Raw genomic sequence first — 17,819 nt, forward strand, 5'->3', positions numbered from 1 at the left:
AGGGTATTTCCAAGAAAAATAGTTGTGGGATTCCACAGAGAGATGGGCACACTCTGACAGTTTATTCCTTTCTCCTCTGCTTTCAGCTGACACTGCCCACATTCCCTGTGGTGGTGAAGATTGGCCACGCTCACTCAGGCATGGGCAAGGTGAGGCAGAGGGGCCTGCTGTACTTGAGGGTTGAACCAAGAAGGGCAGTTTTCAGAGTGCCCATTTGTGAACTGTTCTTCTCCCTCTGTCACTGATGAATTCTTTCTGAAGAGAAGATGATTTGCTGCCTCTAAAGCCATGTCACCCAACCAGACTTCTTTCAGGAAGCAGAATGCAAGCCACCTGCCTGGTCCTCTGGGTCCTTTGCAGCAAGTGTGGCCCCTGAGTTCTGGGAAGGGAAGCTAGGGAGAAGGGGCCTTCTGGGGAGATGTGGCACCCAGATTAGTGTCTGGCTTGGATACATATTGGTAGGTTTGGAGGCTCAGGGCCATTGTGACTTCTCAGTGTGTGTGTGTCTCCCTTTCCCCCTTTCTGCCTTCCTCCAACATTAGGTCAAAGTGGAAAACCACTACGACTTCCAGGACATTGCCAGTGTGGTGGCTCTCACCCAGACCTACGCCACTGCAGAGCCTTTCATTGACTCCAAGTATGACATCCGGGTCCAGAAGATTGGCAACAACTATAAGGCTTACATGTGAGTAAGAGTGGGGTATGCTTTCTCCACAGTGGAAAATTTGAGCTTCTATGTAGCAACCAACTCTCAGTTTAACCTCCTCTGGCTCACAGGCAGATCACAGAGAGAGTGTGCCACTTACACAGGGATTCTTAACAAGGGTTCCTTTTCAGTCAGAGAAGGGGTCTGTGAACTAAGATGAGAAAATATATTAATATTCATTTCCACTTGCCTCTAAGGGAAATTTAGCTTTCTCTTCATTTTGAACAGAGACAACAGACTATAGTAGTTGTCTGTACATAGGACTTTATCACTAAAGGTGATTATTGATATTCCTATATCTTACTATAGTTGAGACAGATATATCTAAATATGAATTATTCTCATTCCTACTTTAAAATCATGGTAGTTGTTAGGACTTGCCACTACCTCCTGTTATTTAGAAAGAAACACATATTGGCTGGCTGTGGTAGCTCACACCTGTAATCACAGCACTATGGGAGGCCGAGGTGGGGGGATTAAGAGGTCAGGAGACCAAGATCATCCTTGCCAACATGGTGAAACCCCGTCTCTACTAAAAATACAAAAAATTAGCCAGGCATGATGGCACATGCCTGTAGTCCCAGCTGCTTGGGAGGTTGAGGCAGGAAAATTGCTTGAACCCAGGAGGCAGAGGCTGCAGTGAGCCGAGATTGCGCCATTGCACTCCAGCCTGGGTGACAAGAGTGAAACTCCATCTCAGAAAAAAAAAAAAAGAAAGAAAAGAAACATATTTTCCAAATCACAGATTTTTTTGTTTAATATTTTTGATAACTCTAATTGGGTACTCTGGGATCTCATGTACTCTGTTTTACACAGTTACACATCTTATATATTGTATACATTGGAAGGAATCCATAGGCTTCCCCAGACTGCCACAGCACAAAGTTAAAAAGTTCCTGATGTAAATATCCAGCCCTGAAAATGCTACTGAGTGTTAAAAGCCAGTGCATGACTTCTCTACATAACTGTGTCCATTTGCCAGGATGGAAAGTTAAAGATTTCCTCCATTAGAATTTAGTAAAAAAAAAAAAGATTTCAAAACTACCTCACTTTCCAGAGTATGCATAAAATGCAACTGGCTTATAATTCCAATTTGGGAAATAGTAATCCCCCACTTTAAAAAGTTTACAGTGGTGTTTTCTTTACAAAGAAAGAACATTATTAATATGTGGATTTGATCTTGATCACTCAGGACTTTTGCAGACTTCAAGATTGAGCAGCCTTTCTTTTCCCTTCTCCACCTGTCTGTTTCTCTTCTCTTACCCCTCTTCTCACTACTTATACTCCCCACCCCTGGAGTGAGTTTGGCCCCCTCCCTGCACTCCTGTCCCATACTACCCTTCACACACCTCTTGTTTAGCCCTTGCCACACGTGTTTTGTGTCACCCTCCTCCTCTAGACTCTGAGCTCCTTGTGGACAAGAATGATGGAATCATTTCTGCATCTCCACTGCCTTGTATAGCAGCAGGAACATTAATAGGCACCCAATAAGTATTCAGGGAAGAAGAACCCTTATGGAAAACTGAGGCATAGATTTTTTTTTTACCTTTATTGTCTAGATTTGAACTTTTTTAGTTTTCAATTTTATATTTATAGTATTCCTGCTTCCAGAAAAGAATTTAGGATTTCTTTAGAAATATGCACAATATAGCCAGGTGTGGTGACTCACATGTGTAATCCCAGCACTTTAGGAGGCCGAGGCAGGCAGATCGCTTGAGCCCAGGAGTTCAAAACCAACCTGGGCAACATGGTAAAACCCCATGTTTGCAAAAAAAACCACAAAACTTAGCTGCATGTAGTGGTGCTTGCCTGTAGTCCCAGCTACTCAGGAATCTGAGGTGGGAGGATCACTTGAGCCTGGAAGGTCAAGGCTGCAGAAAGCTGTGATCACACCACTCCAGCCTGAGTGACAGAGCGGGACCCTGTCTCAAAAAAAAAGAAAAGAAATATGCACAATGTAAGACAGAATAATTTAAAAACCATAAAAACTTGCTAAAAGAAGCAAAGAAAATACATGTTCAGGCACCTAGGAAAACAGATTACCTATCTTTTGATTTTAAAATCCCCTAAATAAACACAAAACATTAATGACAACAGTGGAGTAAAAGTGTCTTGATCCTTAAAACAAGACATCTAATTTTTAAGGGTTAGGGTTTCAAAAAACAGTTTAAAAAGAAGGGGAAAAAAAAGAGAGAGAATTCCAAAATATTGATGAAGGATGGGTGACCAGAGAAGCTTTAAATAAGATTTACTTATTTTTTGTGTGCAAGGGACCAAGTTATTTGGAGAAATGTTTAGGCCCTCTTAGCGTCTCTTCACCACACCTCTTCCCCAAACTTGTGGCTATATTCCTGCTCTAAGAAGGAATTTACTTAGCAATCGCCATGGTCAGGCTTGGGATTCTTTTTGTCTACCCCAGCAATCACCATGGAGATACAGAGACAGCCACTTTGGTGTGAAGAAGGTACTGTTCCTGCCTCCATCTGCAGTAGGCAATAATGTGGGTCAGCTGTGGAGGTCAGATGATTTTTGGTTCTAGAGAATGGCTTCTCCATGTACCCTCTGCTCCCACATGCCCCAGGTAGCCCTTATGGATCTATGCCCTGCATCCCATTGTTAGAAAATGATGTGAAGTGTTGGAAAGCTTTGCAAACTTTGAAGTACCATGCAAATATAAGGATGTTGTTATTATCCACTCAAAAAGGATTTTAACCTATAAATTAACTTCAACAAAGTTATATAATGTTTTTTCTAATATCTTAAATATTGAAAAAGTCATAGAGTTTATGGGAGACTTGAAACAAATTATATGGGGTTCAGTTTCTTCCTCTTTTTTTTTTTTTTTTCTTGTTTTTGAGATGGAGTCTCGCTCTGTCACCAGACTGGAGTACAGTGGCATGATCTCAGCTCACTGGAACCTCTGCCTCCTGGGTTCAGGCGATTCCCTTGCCTCAGCCTCCCGAGTAGCTGGGACTACAGGCACACACCACCACACTCAGCTAATTTTCTGTATTTTAGTAGAGACGGGGTTTCACCATGTTGGCCAGGATGATCTCAATCTCCTGACCTTGTGAACTGCCCGTGCCAGCCTCCCAAAGTGCTGGGATTACAGGCATGAGCGAGCCACTGTGCCTGGCCCTTCCTTTCTTACTTTAAGCATTTTTGTAAGTGGGTCCTTCAAATGTATGATGTGGTGATGGGCAGCCATGAAGTCATTCAAAATTTGTGATTGAAAGATTCTATTACTGAGACTTCTCTTTTTGAAGTAAAGCCTTCTCAGATTATGAAAATTATTAATATGTTAATGAAATAAATGAGTCTATAGATGAGACAGCATTTCACATTGTGTATGCATCAGGGCAGTAGGAATATCATCATGACATTCCTGAAAACCAAGGAAACATTGTGGGAAGAAAGTTAGCACCTACAGATAGAATTGTAAAATAAATTTTGGCTCAGGTTGAGTTGGGCATGCAAGCTGAAAATAGTGTGAGTCAGTGTACAAATCTAAAGTCTGTGAGACTCTATTATGTGCCATGGTTCCGTGCTGGGGACATGGAAGTGAGTGACTCTCTGCCCCTGCCTTGAGCAGTCTGGTCACAGGGACCATTTGTAAACCATGAATGTTAAGAAGACACTTATTTTTATTACGCTTCTGTCTTTGTGTTTCTAACTCAGGTTTTGCCAGCCACTCAACGGTTTGTTTCTTTGCATTTTCTGAATTAGGTTGTGGAATATAGGGAAAAGCCCATCATGTGAGGAAACCAAGATTCCTGGACTTTTATCTCATACCTACTTAGACTAGATACATAATCTCGTACAAGTCCTCTAACCTTTCTGAGTCTTACTCTCCTTATCTGTCAGGCAGGGGCAAGAATTTCAGCCTACTCACAACAGGGAGTTTGAAATGAGGGGTTTGGTGAGGAAGCACCTTGGAAAACAGTCAGTACTGTCCAAGCATTAAGGAATGTTGTCACCCTATTCGTTAACTCATGGGGCCACCTCATGGCTCTGAAAAACTAGCCATAAATCTAGGTTCCTCAGTGTCTGAAATCAGATCTCTGGGGTGGACACTCCTGGAAAGTAGCACGTCCACTCTCTAACAGTATTGAATGATGATAAGGGCAGCACATGGAGGGCTCTGTCGGCAGTGGAAGCAGGACTTTTCTGTCCCCTTCCTCTTGACTGTCTGGGTGAAGGCTAATAATTTAAAAAACATTTTTGGTGTTTATACTTAATTTAGACCTCTTTCTGACAGCCCTGTGTTAACAGATAACAGACACAGAGGGGTGAAATGACTCTATGAAAGTTACCCAGCCCATCAAGAGCAAATTCAAAACCAGAAACCAAGTAATCCACCTCCTATTTAATCTAAGACTATTTGACACTAACACATACTTACAGATGGAGGGTGCCATGGGCACAACAGAGAAGAAGCTCATGGCTTGATGCCATCAGCTCCATTTGACACACAAGGCAACTTAACCCCAAAGAGTTAATTGACTTGCCCAGAGTCACACTGCTAATATTATAGCGGCCTTCAGAAATGAACACTGAATGAATGGAGTCAGCCAGTAAGGAAGACATTGGGAGATATTCATAAAGAACCCTGCAGGAGTTCCCAGGATCAATGGAATTCAGTTTGTATGTATCAAGTCAGTATAGATACTGAATGGGTAGGTTTCTGGAAACACAAGACACAATATGTATCTTCAAGTGGTTTTCAGGCTTGTGGACAAGTCTAAGCTTAAGATTGAGATCAAATAACTAAAGTAAAAAGTAGATTTAAGATAGGAAATCAGGCAGAAACAAAGTCCTGTAGGCGTTCTAAGGACAGTAAGAGGTCATCCAGTTGAAAGATCAAGGACGGTTCTGTGGAGCCAAAGCTGTTTGGACAAGACCCTTGTAGAGAGGAGGAGGATATTTTAGGCTTAGCAGACAGACCTCTGGCCTATTTGCGGGAGAATTAGGTGTAGAAAGCAACAGTGAGCTAAAAGTCTGAAAAGTTTCATGCACTCCTCTTGCTGATTTGGCTCACTGACTGTCTTATCCTGGTGGGACCTTGTTGCAGGAGGACATCGATCTCAGGGAACTGGAAGACGAACACTGGCTCTGCAATGCTGGAGCAGATCGCCATGTCAGACAGGTGAGTGAGAGAAGGAGTCCAGTTCCCAGCCCAGCGAGAGGGAGGCTTTCTTAGTTGAAGAAGTTCAGGAAATAAGCTCTGTCCAAAGGGAGTCTCAGCAAACAGGACAGATAAAACACAAAACGTTCAAGTACCCCATTTAACAAGATCAGGCAGGACTGGGTTGTATGCCAGATGATAGAGATAAAAACTACACATACCACAGGTAAAAGCTTCCTGAGGCCTCACCAGAAGTGGATACTGGCACCATACTTCTTGTACAGTGTGCAGAACCATGAGCCAAAATCTTTTCTCTATAATTACCTAGCCTCAAGTATTCCTTTATTGTAACACAAAACAGACTAATCAAGGAGTGAGGTGTTGCTATAAAGATAGTTGAGAATATGGAATTGGCTTTGGAACTGGGTAACAGGCAGAGGCTGGAAGAGTTTGAAGGGCTCAGAAGACAGGAAGATGAGGGGAAGTTCAGAACTTCTTAGAGACTATTTAAATGGTTATGACCAACATGCTGATTGAGATATGGACTGTGAAGTCCAGGCTAACAGGTCTCAGGTGAAAATAAGGAACTTGTTGGGAACTGAAGCAAAGGTTACCCTTGCCACTTCATAGCAAAGAATCCGGCTGCATTGTGTCCATGCCCTAGGGATTTATGGAAGGCTGAATTTAAGAATGATGACCTAGAGTATCTGGTGGAAGAAGTTTATAAGCAGCAAGTGGTCAAGAAGTAGCATGGTTTCTTCTAACAGCCTATGGAGGGAAATATGACTGTACATACCATAGAAGCTCCAAGGAAGGAGTAATTAGCATGGGCTGGAAGAGCCAAGGAGGCCTTCTAGAGGTGGTGAGAACTACTTTGGGACTGCAGAAACAGGTAGGATCTGGAAAGCAGATGGAGGAGGGCATTGTAAATAAGGGTATGTGCTTAATGTGGATAGATGGAAGGAGCAGTGGGGATGGGAGGTGGGAGAGATGGAGGCAGCAAGGAGAGCCTGACTGGCAAGTAAGCTTTGTGGTGAGCGAATTGCCCCAGCTTCAGGACACCTTCCCATCACCTCCAGGTACAAACTGTGGGTGGACACCTGTTCTGAGATGTTTGGAGGCCTGGACATCTGTGCCGTCAAAGCTGTACATGGCAAAGATGGGAAAGACTACATTTTTGAGGTAAGTCTGGACCAAGCAGTAAGAGATAACTCCCAAGGCTTAAGAACTATGTGGGCAGCGCAGACTGCCTTTAATTTAGAGTCTCTTGAACCATGGGAACATTCTAGCAAGATCAGTGGGTAGCTATTGTTTCCAACCTGATAGGCTGACCCACACCATGAGTAAAAGATGTTGGATATAGATTCCTGGGATCCTAGCCATTCCTCTGGGAGGACTGTAGTGATGTTACCATTCTCCATCTCAGAAAGCCATCCTTGGGAGTCATTCTATCCAACCTGTTCATTTTACAGGTGAGAAAACTGAGGCCTAACATTATGAGCATATGCCCAAGACCACAGAGTGAATCAGTGTCTCAGCCAGGTACCAGATGCAGGAGATTCTTCTTAGTGTCTCTCTGAGCCTTGGAGACACTACTCAGCCTGGTCCTCTAACACGACTTTGCTGACTACCTTTTCCTGTTATAAAGGAAAGTCAGTGGCATTATGAATCCTTCACACACATTCCTACGCAGTCTTCCTGGGAGCAGGAAAAGCTCCTTGCTAGGAATTGGTGGTATTTCCAGTCTGTTGAGGTCAGAAGCCCAAATTAGGCTTCAAATTCAGAATCTGTCTCATTTTCTGCATGGTCTGTAACCTTCTGAACGGTCACACCTCTCCTTGCTAGGTGGGCCTCTGTTTTCTCATCCATAATTGAGAAAGTTGGACTATGGAGTCTATGAGGCAGATACTTCCTAAAGGAGGAAAACACTGTCTGAGCCTTGAGGTATAGGAAGAATCAGGATTGGTGGTGAAAAGGGAGGGCATCCTAGTTCAAGCAAAGGGAGGAATCTGATCATTTAGTGAGCAGAGCATGCTTGGAGACAGAGATTCTGTGGGTGAAAAGTAGCAGATAAAAAGCACCTGCTCCTAATCAGAGATATAAGGGGATGCCTTTCACATCCACTTGCTCCCCTGCCTGCAAACTTCTGTGCCCTGGGACTCTACCCTCTTCCTTGCTTTCTACCTCTTGCCCGCTACCTTCATCCAGCAATTTTCAGTTTCTCTGAGCCCTGCTGGGTAAAGCCTGGGGGAAAGACCTGAGGCAAAGGTTTGTAGAAGGAAGGGACAAAGATCCTATTTCTGCAAATGATCATACTTACAGCTGAAGACAAGAACTCCTGCTTCATCTCCAGTCCATCTCTGCTGTCTCAAATCCTACATATTCTGAAAGATTGTACCAGGCTTTTTATGTTTCCAGACCCCTTTTCTTACCTGGGACACATCTTCCACCAGGTCATGGACTGTAGCATGCCACTGATTGGGGAACATCAGGTGGAGGACAGGCAACTCATCACTGAACTAGTCATCAGCAAGATGAACCAGCTGCTGGCCAGGACTCCTGCCCTGTCTCCTCAGAGACCCCTAACAACCCAGCAGCCACAGGTAAGCGGCTAGGAAGAGACATAGTAGAGCCAAGAACCATTCTTAAGCCCACTGCTCTAGATGTTGGTGGCTAAAAAATGGAGTACAGGTCAGATGGCCACAGGCCTAAACAGGATCTAGGGAGACATCTCTTTCTTCCTTTCCCCTGGAGGCCTGATTATCTTTCACCACCCCTTATAGGGGCCTTCTCAGGAATCTGCAGTATCAGTTCTAGAATTAGACAGAGGAGCACTGGATCTCTTTCCTCTGAACCTGAAGTCTCCAGGGAACCAGAGCCAGTTTCTCCTGAGACTCAAGACACTCCCATTTTTAAACTGAGAGGTATTTGAGGAAGAGCTGGGTCACATCACTGATTTATCTGTTTACTGCTTTACTGTGTTGAGTCTGCTCTCTTTGTCAATAAGGAAGGCTCTGAGAAACATGCTAGTCTGGAAAGGGGAGAGTCAGGTCCCTCATTCTGGGAGAAAGTGACAAGACAAAACACAAATTGGAAATCTACTTTCTTTTCTAAGAGAGAAGTGGCCTTCCTCAGTTGGCTGTGGTGCATGACTCACCGCCAATCCCACTCATGGCAACAGCATTCCAGCTGCGGGTCTCCTAGGAAATCCACACTGAAGTTTTGTGGAACATCAGGCAGGGAACAGTCTTTATTCCCATATAAGAGGTATCTCATTTTTCAAAAATAGCTCCAAACTCCACTAAATGTTTATATTATGAAATGGTGAGAACTTGGGGCAGTGAATCAAAGAAAAGAACTGAATCTTAAGTCTAGCTCTTCCTCTAAATAGCTGCGTAAATTTTCAGGAAAATGACTAGCCTTTCTTGGGCTCAAGTTTTATTATTTATAAATGAGAATTTTCTCAGAAATCTTTCCTTCAAAATCCAACTTTAAATAGTTAGGGAGGTAGAATAAAATAGTGATTTAGAGTGGGATTTGAAGTGAGAACTACCCAAATTTGAATCCTGGACTCTCCATTTATTGGCTTTGTGACCAGCACATAAAACAGTGTAACAACTGATAAATCAGTTCCCTCTCTGGATCTCATGTTTCCCCACAAATATCTAGAGACCTTTTGTGCTCTGAAAATTCTTTGAGTAGAATACTTCCGTCTTCACTGATGCTGATAAATGGGAACTTCTGGGCTAATAAATGTGGACCCTGACTCTTTCTGGGTATCTGAGTTAAGAATAGCCCTGTATGGTGGGATGTTATTATATATTAGCACTTATGAGCGTTTTAGTTACTAGAGAATCACAGTAGGTTAACTAGGAAAACAAAAGTTAATTGCCTGTTAGAGATACAAACCTGTTATTTAAATACTATATTTAACGAGAGGTGACAAAATTATTTTTATGGTTAAAAAAATCAGGCCTGTGGTGAGATTTGATGATTTTGTAAATGCGATGGAATCAAGGTATTTGAATTCTAGTTCTGCCTTTTAGTACACACTGGATAATGAGAGAGAATCTGTGAACAAGATTACTGCTTGTCCCAGCTCTAACAGAAGAGTGACAAGTAGTCCCTTCTTCCCTTTAATACTGAGAAAAACAGAGAACATCTGGTAGTATCTTAAAAAATTTACTTGGTAATGTAAATTTTAATGACCCTCTTAATGACAGGGTAAGAGAACCTGACATTACCCAGACAGAATGGGCTGCTCTCGGATTCTTTGAAGGGCCCTTCAGTACTTATAAAATGTGTAAACTTTTATGGCCTTCTACAAGGGAAGCCATTCTGAACTAAAATGAAGGCCATGCTAAGAGTAAGAGATCTGCATTTAGCCCTGTCCTTGCCACTGCTTCACCAGGTGACCTTGGGTAGGTTTCTGCCCATTTCTATGCCTCAGCATCATTCTGCGTAACATTAAAGGTTGAACACAAACACTACGATCCCTTTTAGCAAGACAATCCATATTATACAAAAATGATATTTAAAGTATAAAAGTTAAGAAGCACAGATAATTTGCAGAACAAAATGTTCTACCCCACAAAAAGCATTAGCCCTTCTTTGGTATAAGCCACTTATTTTATAAACATTAAATGCTGTAGCTTAAACATTTTGTAAGATAAATCTACAATGTGTCAGAATCAAGGCAGAAAACAGCAAGGAATAAGCTCCCTAAATATAGCATCTCTTGCAGAAATTTCCTTGTAGCAAAGTCAGTTTGACTCAAGGATAAGCTTTTCTTTGCTCAGCCTTACATTCTTATCCAAAGGATATTGTGGAAAACATACCATGCTGGGAGTCAGGACACACAAGGGCTAATCCTCACTCCACTATAACATTATATGACCTTGGGCAAGTTACTTCCCATCCTAGACCTCTGTTTCCTCACCTATGAAATGGAATTGAATTAGATGATGTCTAGATCCCTTTCAATTCTAAGGCCATTTAATACCTGGAGCCAAACTGCAGTCTGAGGGCACAATCCTCCTTAAGACTCTTGCTCCTGACATCACCTGAAAGTTCCCAAAACCACTCTCAGGCTTCACAGTTCTCTGGAAGAACTCACAGAATTCACAGAAAGCTATTATACTCAGTTACAATGTATTATGGGGAAAGGATGCAGGTCAAAACTAAGCCCAAAGGAAGATGAGTAGGGCAGAATCTGGGAGGGTTTCAAACACAAAGCTTCCATTAGTTAGGACTCATTCCCCTCCTGACTTTGATATGTGACAATATGCATAGAGAATTAACAACCAGGGAAGCTCCTCTGAGCTTCAGTGTTCACAGTCTTTATTGGGACTTCATCATGTAGGCATGATTGATTGACTGATTGATCACCTAGTTGAACTCAGCCTCTGGCCCCTCCCTCCTTGGAGGTCAGGATAATACCATGTGGCCTGAAGGACCCAGTATGAATGACGGCGACACTTCTATCACTCCAGAAACTCCAAGTGTATAGAGGTTACTTCCGAGGAGCCAAAGATAATGGCCAGAACTCTCTTAGAGCAAAGCCAAATTTTTTTTCTTTTTTTTTTTTTGAGATGGAGTCTTGCTCTGTCACCAGACTGGAGTGCAGTGGCGCAATTTCGGCTCACTGCAACCTCTGCCTCCAGGATTCAAGCAATTCCCCTGCCTCAGTGTCCCTAGTAACTGGAACTGTAGACACGCACCACCACACACGGCTAATTTTTTGTATTTTAGTACAGACAGGGTTTCACTGTGTTAGCCAGAATGGTCTCAATCTCCTGATCTGGTGATCTACGCACCTCGGCCTCCCAAAGTGCTGGGATTACAGGCATGAGCCACTGCGCCCAGCCAGCCAAATTCTTTACTATACACATGATTAAGTTAATATAGCAAACATTTCTCAAATGCTTTCAGCCCATGTGGGCAAGGACCAGGCCTTATTGATCTGCATTTCCATTGACTAACATGGAAATGCAGAGTGTGTGCTTAAAATTAGTTAATAGTCTTAGGACTTAAAGTTGCTGTTTAAAATATTCTAAATTGAAATAATGGGTGAATTCACAGAGGTCATCACCATTTCTCAGATGGTATCTTCAGTTAACAGAAGATCATGCCATTGCATTCCAGTCTGTGCAACAGAGGGGGATCCTGTCTCAAATATATTTAATGTAAATTCAGTATACCTGTTATACTCAGAAGTTAGCTTCCTTCTGAGCCTTGTTTCTTGACCTCAGGCCACCCAGAAGACAGAAGACACCCAACAGTCAGCCACACTTGTCAAAACGCCACAACTTGAGCTTAAAACCATAGCTGTACTGGTCATATTCTCACCTCCCATTTCTTCTAGATAATAGCACATTTTCATTGGTTACAGTTGAGCAGCCATTTCAGCTATCATGAGTCCAGGACTATGGAGTTGTCAAACTAGATTACCTTCATGTCCCTGCTATCACATCCGCCCTCTTATCTGCACGTTCACCCACATGAATCTGCTCTAAGGCTTATCCTCCACTTGTGACCTAGATCCCATCTCCTTTTTGCTTTCAAGTATCTGCTCTTTTCTCCACCATCAATTTCTCCTTTTCCAAAAGATGATTGGAAAGTTGTTTTAGCCACCATCTCCCTTGTACCACATTTTCCTCCTATCCTCTCTAGTCAGCATCCCACCCACACTATCTCACGGACATTGTTCTTGTCAAAGTCACCTCCATGTCACCGTGTCCAGTAGTCACTTTCGTTCTTATCTTACAGACTTTTCAGTAGCATTTGATGTAGTTAACTACTCCCTCCTTCTTGAAACACTATTTTCTAGGCCCTTGAGACCCTACTCTTTCTTGGTTTTCATTCTACGTCATTGGCTTCCCCTTCTTGGCCTCCTTTGCTGATTCTTCTACTTCTTTTGAGTGTCTAAACATCAGTGCTCCAGAACTTTGTCAATGTATATTCCTTGGTGGTCTTGGCCAACCTATATCCATCTCCTGCCCTGACTACCCCTTCAAACTCCAGACTTTAACCCTTGCTTGATACCCTTACTTGCTTATCTTAAAGGCACCCTAAATGTAACCCAGCCAAAGCAGAACTCGTTTTTTCCCTTAAACGTGTCCCCCCAATACTGTTTTTCCCAAGCAGTTTATGTAGGCCCCTACCTGCCTCTTTCTCCTAACTATAGGTCACTGTGCCCTAGACACACTGATAAAGGCCTTTGTATTAACTGTGTTCTCTCTCTGAAATGCTCTTGCCTCTTAGTTTTGCATGACTGGCTCTTTCTTGACAGTATAAGTGATACCTTCTCAGCTATCCAATCCAAAGCTGCCACCTACTCATTGGCTACCACCTCTCCCTTCTTTAATTTTCTGCAAGGCACTTACTACCAGTTGAGATTATTCTTGTCTGTTTATTTCATTGTCTCTTCTAGTAGAATGTAAGGCTCTCAAGAGAAGAGACTTGTTTATGGCTGTATCTCTAGGGCCAAACTATCTAGTACCTAGTAGTTGTTTAATACATCCAAGGTGTATCAAGGGGAGGTAGGTGAGAGTGGTTTGCCTAGGTGAAATCAGTTGGCTATAGAAAATTTAAAAACAATAAAGCTAAGCTGGCCTGCTTTTTATCAACAACATATGATAGCAATTCTATACAAATGACATTGATAAAATATTCTTCCCACCAAGCAACCCACTGCTACCCTGTCCACTTTGATGTACTATTGTAATACCTATTTGCTGAGTAAGTTCCCATTTGGAATAGCCATCTTTAACAGTCCTATTAGCCTATTAGATTGATGTCAGGATCCTGTGGATGATCTTGGCAGTGTGCAAGTGGAAAGGATGTGAACCAAGGAACATCACCTGCATCCCAGCCAAGACTTTGCATGGCCAGCTGAGCCCTTAGGTGCTGTTACTAACTTGCAGGCCATTCCTCACAGTTAAGTACCTCTTGCTGGCCTCTTTTTTCTGTGGCTTTGGAAGCTGAGGCTGAAAGAGCTTCTAATCCAAGTCAAAAGCCCTGGGAGCTGCTCCTGCCCAGAATGCTAGACCAAGACCAGGACAGACTTGTGGCTAGCCACTTGTCTACCCTTCTCTCTTTCTCCATCTCTATCCTTGTCCTTAGCTTCACCATTAGAGCCTTCGTTTATTTTATCTAGAGGAACACCTAAAGCAGGTTAGTGGCAACAGGGAGCTGGGGGGTTGGGGGCAAGGGTGGTGAGTAGAGGGCATACCTTACCTTGTTACCAGCCAGCCCCCTAGCCTGGTATGGGTTAATTATAGAAAGCAAAGAGCAAAGACATGGGACTGGGTCTGAGCTAGTTGCTGTCACATTTCAAAGGAATAGGGGAAGGGGCATAAGAGGCACTAACCAGGTCACCAAGAGCAGGGAGGTAAGTGGCAAAGCCTGATCTGGTTGATGACAGCTGGCCTCAGCCTGGTCAGATTGCCAGCTTGGGGGCTGCTGTGAGAGTCAGCGGCAGCAACTGACCCTCTGCGTATGGACTCTGAAATGCTTTAGGAAGGCTGTTCTCGAGGTGGTAGTGACACCTGGTGGTCATTGATGGCCAAAATCTCTAGGCTCTATGCTTAAGAGTCTTGCCTGTGCCGCTGCCTTCCCACCATCTCTCCTACATATTCACTAACTTTTGGGGTCTCATGTCTGGTAACTGAGCTGGGCCTTGCATCCTAGGGCTCTGGTGAGGTATGGACAGCTCCTCAGACTCCCAGGAACCAGGGGGAGAAAACTTCAGGGGACAAAGCTTTCAGGCCATGCCAGTGGAGATGGCATCTGGTCCTCTCCTTCATGTGGCTAATCTTTTTTTCAATTCTCATTATACTGGTCCCACTCGTTTTATTTTCCTGCAAAATTCTGCAGAGCCAGAAGGCTGAATTGCTCATGTAGGAATTTCAGACAGTGACAGGCAGAGGTGGGAACCAGTCTCTCTTCAGTGCCCCTCAGTTATGCCACAGAGTTGGCTTTGGCTAGGGGGTTAGACCCTTGGGGAATGATTCTAAGACTTAGCCTTTGGAAGCATTCATATACATTTGGTGTTCAGAATGAAGATGAACCTTTTCTCCTACCTTGAGCTGATCAGAGCACATCTGAAATGTTGTTTCTAGTCTGAGGGTCACAGTATAACAAGGACAAACTGTAACTCCAATCAGAATGTGCTCAGAGGAGAGAACATTTGGCAAATCTATGGTATGAGTAAAAGTTAAAGGAATTACAGTTGAATAGCAGACATGTCAAGGAGTGCATTAATTAGTATCTTTAGCTCTCTGATGCTGTCATGGGGTAGAACTGATTCCAAAAGGCAAATCTGTTGGAAGACAGGTTTTGACCCAGTATAAGGAGTAAACTCCGTAACACTCAGAAATGGCATGTGGCTGCTACATTGTTGCTGATGTTCAAGCAGGGGTAGGATGAGCCTATTGTAAGGGACATGGTGAAAGGGGAGGGCTAGGGACTGGTGTTGGAGCAGGTAACTTATAAAATCTCCTTCCAGGCCTGATATGCTGGGATTCAGACTGTTCAGTCACAGTACGTGGGTAAGGCTATGATGAGAATTCAGAATTGAAGTACTGAGGCTGAATAACCTCTGGTCTTTGGTGGGACATTCTATCAGTACTTTTTAATACTGGCTCTCTGGTATAAAGATAAACACAAAACATTTCTAGCTAGGTTTTTCCAGCCACAAAGGGCCTGAAACAAGCTTGTCTAACCTGCGGCCTACGGGCTACATGCAGCCCAGGTTGGCTTTGAATGTGGCCCAACACAAATTCGTAAACTTTCTTAAAACATGAGATATTTTGCAATTTTTTTTTTAGCTTACCAGCCATCATTAGTGTTAGTATATGTGTGGCCCAAGACAATTCTTCCAGTCTGGCCCATGAAAGCCAAAAAAGTAGATGCTGCTGTTCTAAAACATGAGGTCTCCTTAGTGCAAGAAGACCAAGCCTAAGAAGGGGTTTCTTCTCTCTGAGAAGTGGAGTCTAAAGGGCTGTGCTATTGGGGAGGGGTGCAACTTTCTCTCTGATCCTACACATGGTACTAACAGGGCTTCACTTGAGCTTAGAGAGGTAAATTTAGGACAAATGAAAGGCCTTCCTGCTTCCCACAGCAGGAATGGCTTTAGTGAATTTGTTTCCCAGTGAGTATAAGCTGAGAACATGAGGAGATTTGGGGCAGGTTCAGATAAAGCCACTGGTGACTAGATCCCTTAACAGACTATTAAGAGAAACTAACTATTCTGGGACTCTCTTAACTTTTCAGGGACATCTTTAATCACTTGAAACTGACATTCTGACCTTGAGTGACCTGCCCTTCAATGCCCCCAGAAGACTCAGGGACTGCCCCCATGGGATATTTCTCGGGTCCTAGGTTATGGGAGGGCCCTGGTCCAGGAGTTGAGCTCTGCATGCAGAGAAGCAACTCCCCCCAAGGAGGGAAGGAGAAGCAGCTCATCCCTGGGCACCTTTTAGAACCTTTCAGAGGAAGGTCGGCACTGGTGACTGCAGGGGAGAACCCAGAAAGATCCCAAGGTGCCTCAAAACATGCAGTCCCCTTTGCACTGAGTAAACCTACAACCTCCCGACCACATTCTTTCCCGCTGCCTCATTCTCCCTAGGGTCTTGGACCCGGGGAGCAGGGCCTGGGGGAGCTGATCAGAATAGTTCTGTGGCGTGTCCGGCAAGGAGCTTGGCCTGGCCTCTTTCCTGGGGCCAGACCCTGGGACCCTTTCCCAATTTCCTGTCTCAGATATGCTGAGCAAGCACAGGCCTTCCTCCTTGGTGGGGGCAGCTGGTCTCAGGCCAACAGCTCACAAGTGTTGAGTCACTCAATGTCTTTCCTTCCTTAGCTTTCCATCCTGCTGGGACCTGAGGAGCTCCTTTCTCCCAGCTTGTCTGCCGAAAGCCACAGGATAGCATTTTAAAGTTGCCTTTGACAAAAACCCACAAACCTTCATCCATGGGCTTGGTTTCTGTCCCAGGCCAGTGATTTCCTTTCCAATCATCTCCAGAGCTAATATTTACCATTTCTGCAGAGACCTTGCTGGAACTAAGTCAGCAATATGCAGAGGGCATGATATAACCCAAACCAGAATTCTCCACACATGAAACTACTATACATCAGGTGACAGGAAACCACACAATATCTTCTCCACTGATGCATGAAATTCTAACATTACACCTCCCTTCATTTGGATTGATATTTATTATTTAAATAATAGTAGAATCTCACTTACACTGCCTAACGCTTTCCAGTTTATAAAGTACACTCATTAGTTTAAGCCTCACAATCCTCATTTAAGATGGCTTGGGCTGGCAAGTGTATCTTTGTTTCACATATCAGCAAAGAGAAGGCAGTTGACTTGCCCAAGGTCACACAGCTGCTAAGCAGGAGAACTGGATATTCTGGGCCCCAGTTCAGGGAGTTCACCACAATACCATACACCATGCCCTTCTTGTGCTCCCACATCAGCAGAGGGGAAGGTAAGAATAGAGCGAGATGGGCATTTGTGACTCTATGTCTCTATGTAAGGAAAACCCTTTCATTCCTCCTTAAACAAGTAGAGGACCTACCAACCTGGAGGAGTCTCTGAGCTTCACCAGCTCTCTTCTTTCTTCCTGGCTTCTCTGATCACTAAGCCCAGTAGATTAGGCATAGCAAGATACCAGCCCAATTAGCTTCAATGGAAGCAGCACATTCTCCAAGCCCCTGAAAGCGTATACCTGCAAGACGTTTTTCTGCACAGGCCCAGTAGCCCTAGGGTCTTGCTGAGTTCAAGATTCTGTAGGAGGTCCAGGCTAGTCTTGAACTCTGTAGCTAAGAAGGGCTTGTCTCAGATCTCACACATCTGAAGAACTGAAAAGGAAAAAAAAAAAGCATGAACAAATTCATGGAAGCCCAGAGCCAGAAAGGCATGTAGAAGTCATGTGCCTGCAACTACATGAGCCCCTCTGACCAGAGTTTGTCCAAGCACAG

General features: G+C 43.8%; 1 protein-coding gene across 2 annotated transcripts in view; it reads left to right on the forward strand.

Annotated features, from left to right (window-relative positions):
• SYN2 (synapsin II) overlaps window positions 1-17,819 on the forward strand; it is a 202,975-nt gene that overhangs the window by 173,647 nt on the left and 11,509 nt on the right. For both annotated transcript variants that reach the window (XM_054245944.2, XM_035273675.3), the window contains 5 exons: window positions 87-149; window positions 543-685; window positions 5,778-5,852; window positions 6,911-7,013; window positions 8,285-8,434. In XM_054245944.2, coding sequence (XP_054101919.1) covers window positions 87-149; window positions 543-685; window positions 5,778-5,852; window positions 6,911-7,013; window positions 8,285-8,434 — 534 coding nt within the window. The remainder of the gene's footprint in view (window positions 1-86; window positions 150-542; window positions 686-5,777; window positions 5,853-6,910; window positions 7,014-8,284; window positions 8,435-17,819) is intronic.

This window comes from Callithrix jacchus, chromosome 15 (assembly GCF_049354715.1).
Source record: "Callithrix jacchus isolate 240 chromosome 15, calJac240_pri, whole genome shotgun sequence".
Classification (NCBI taxonomy): Eukaryota; Metazoa; Chordata; class Mammalia; order Primates; family Cebidae; genus Callithrix; species Callithrix jacchus.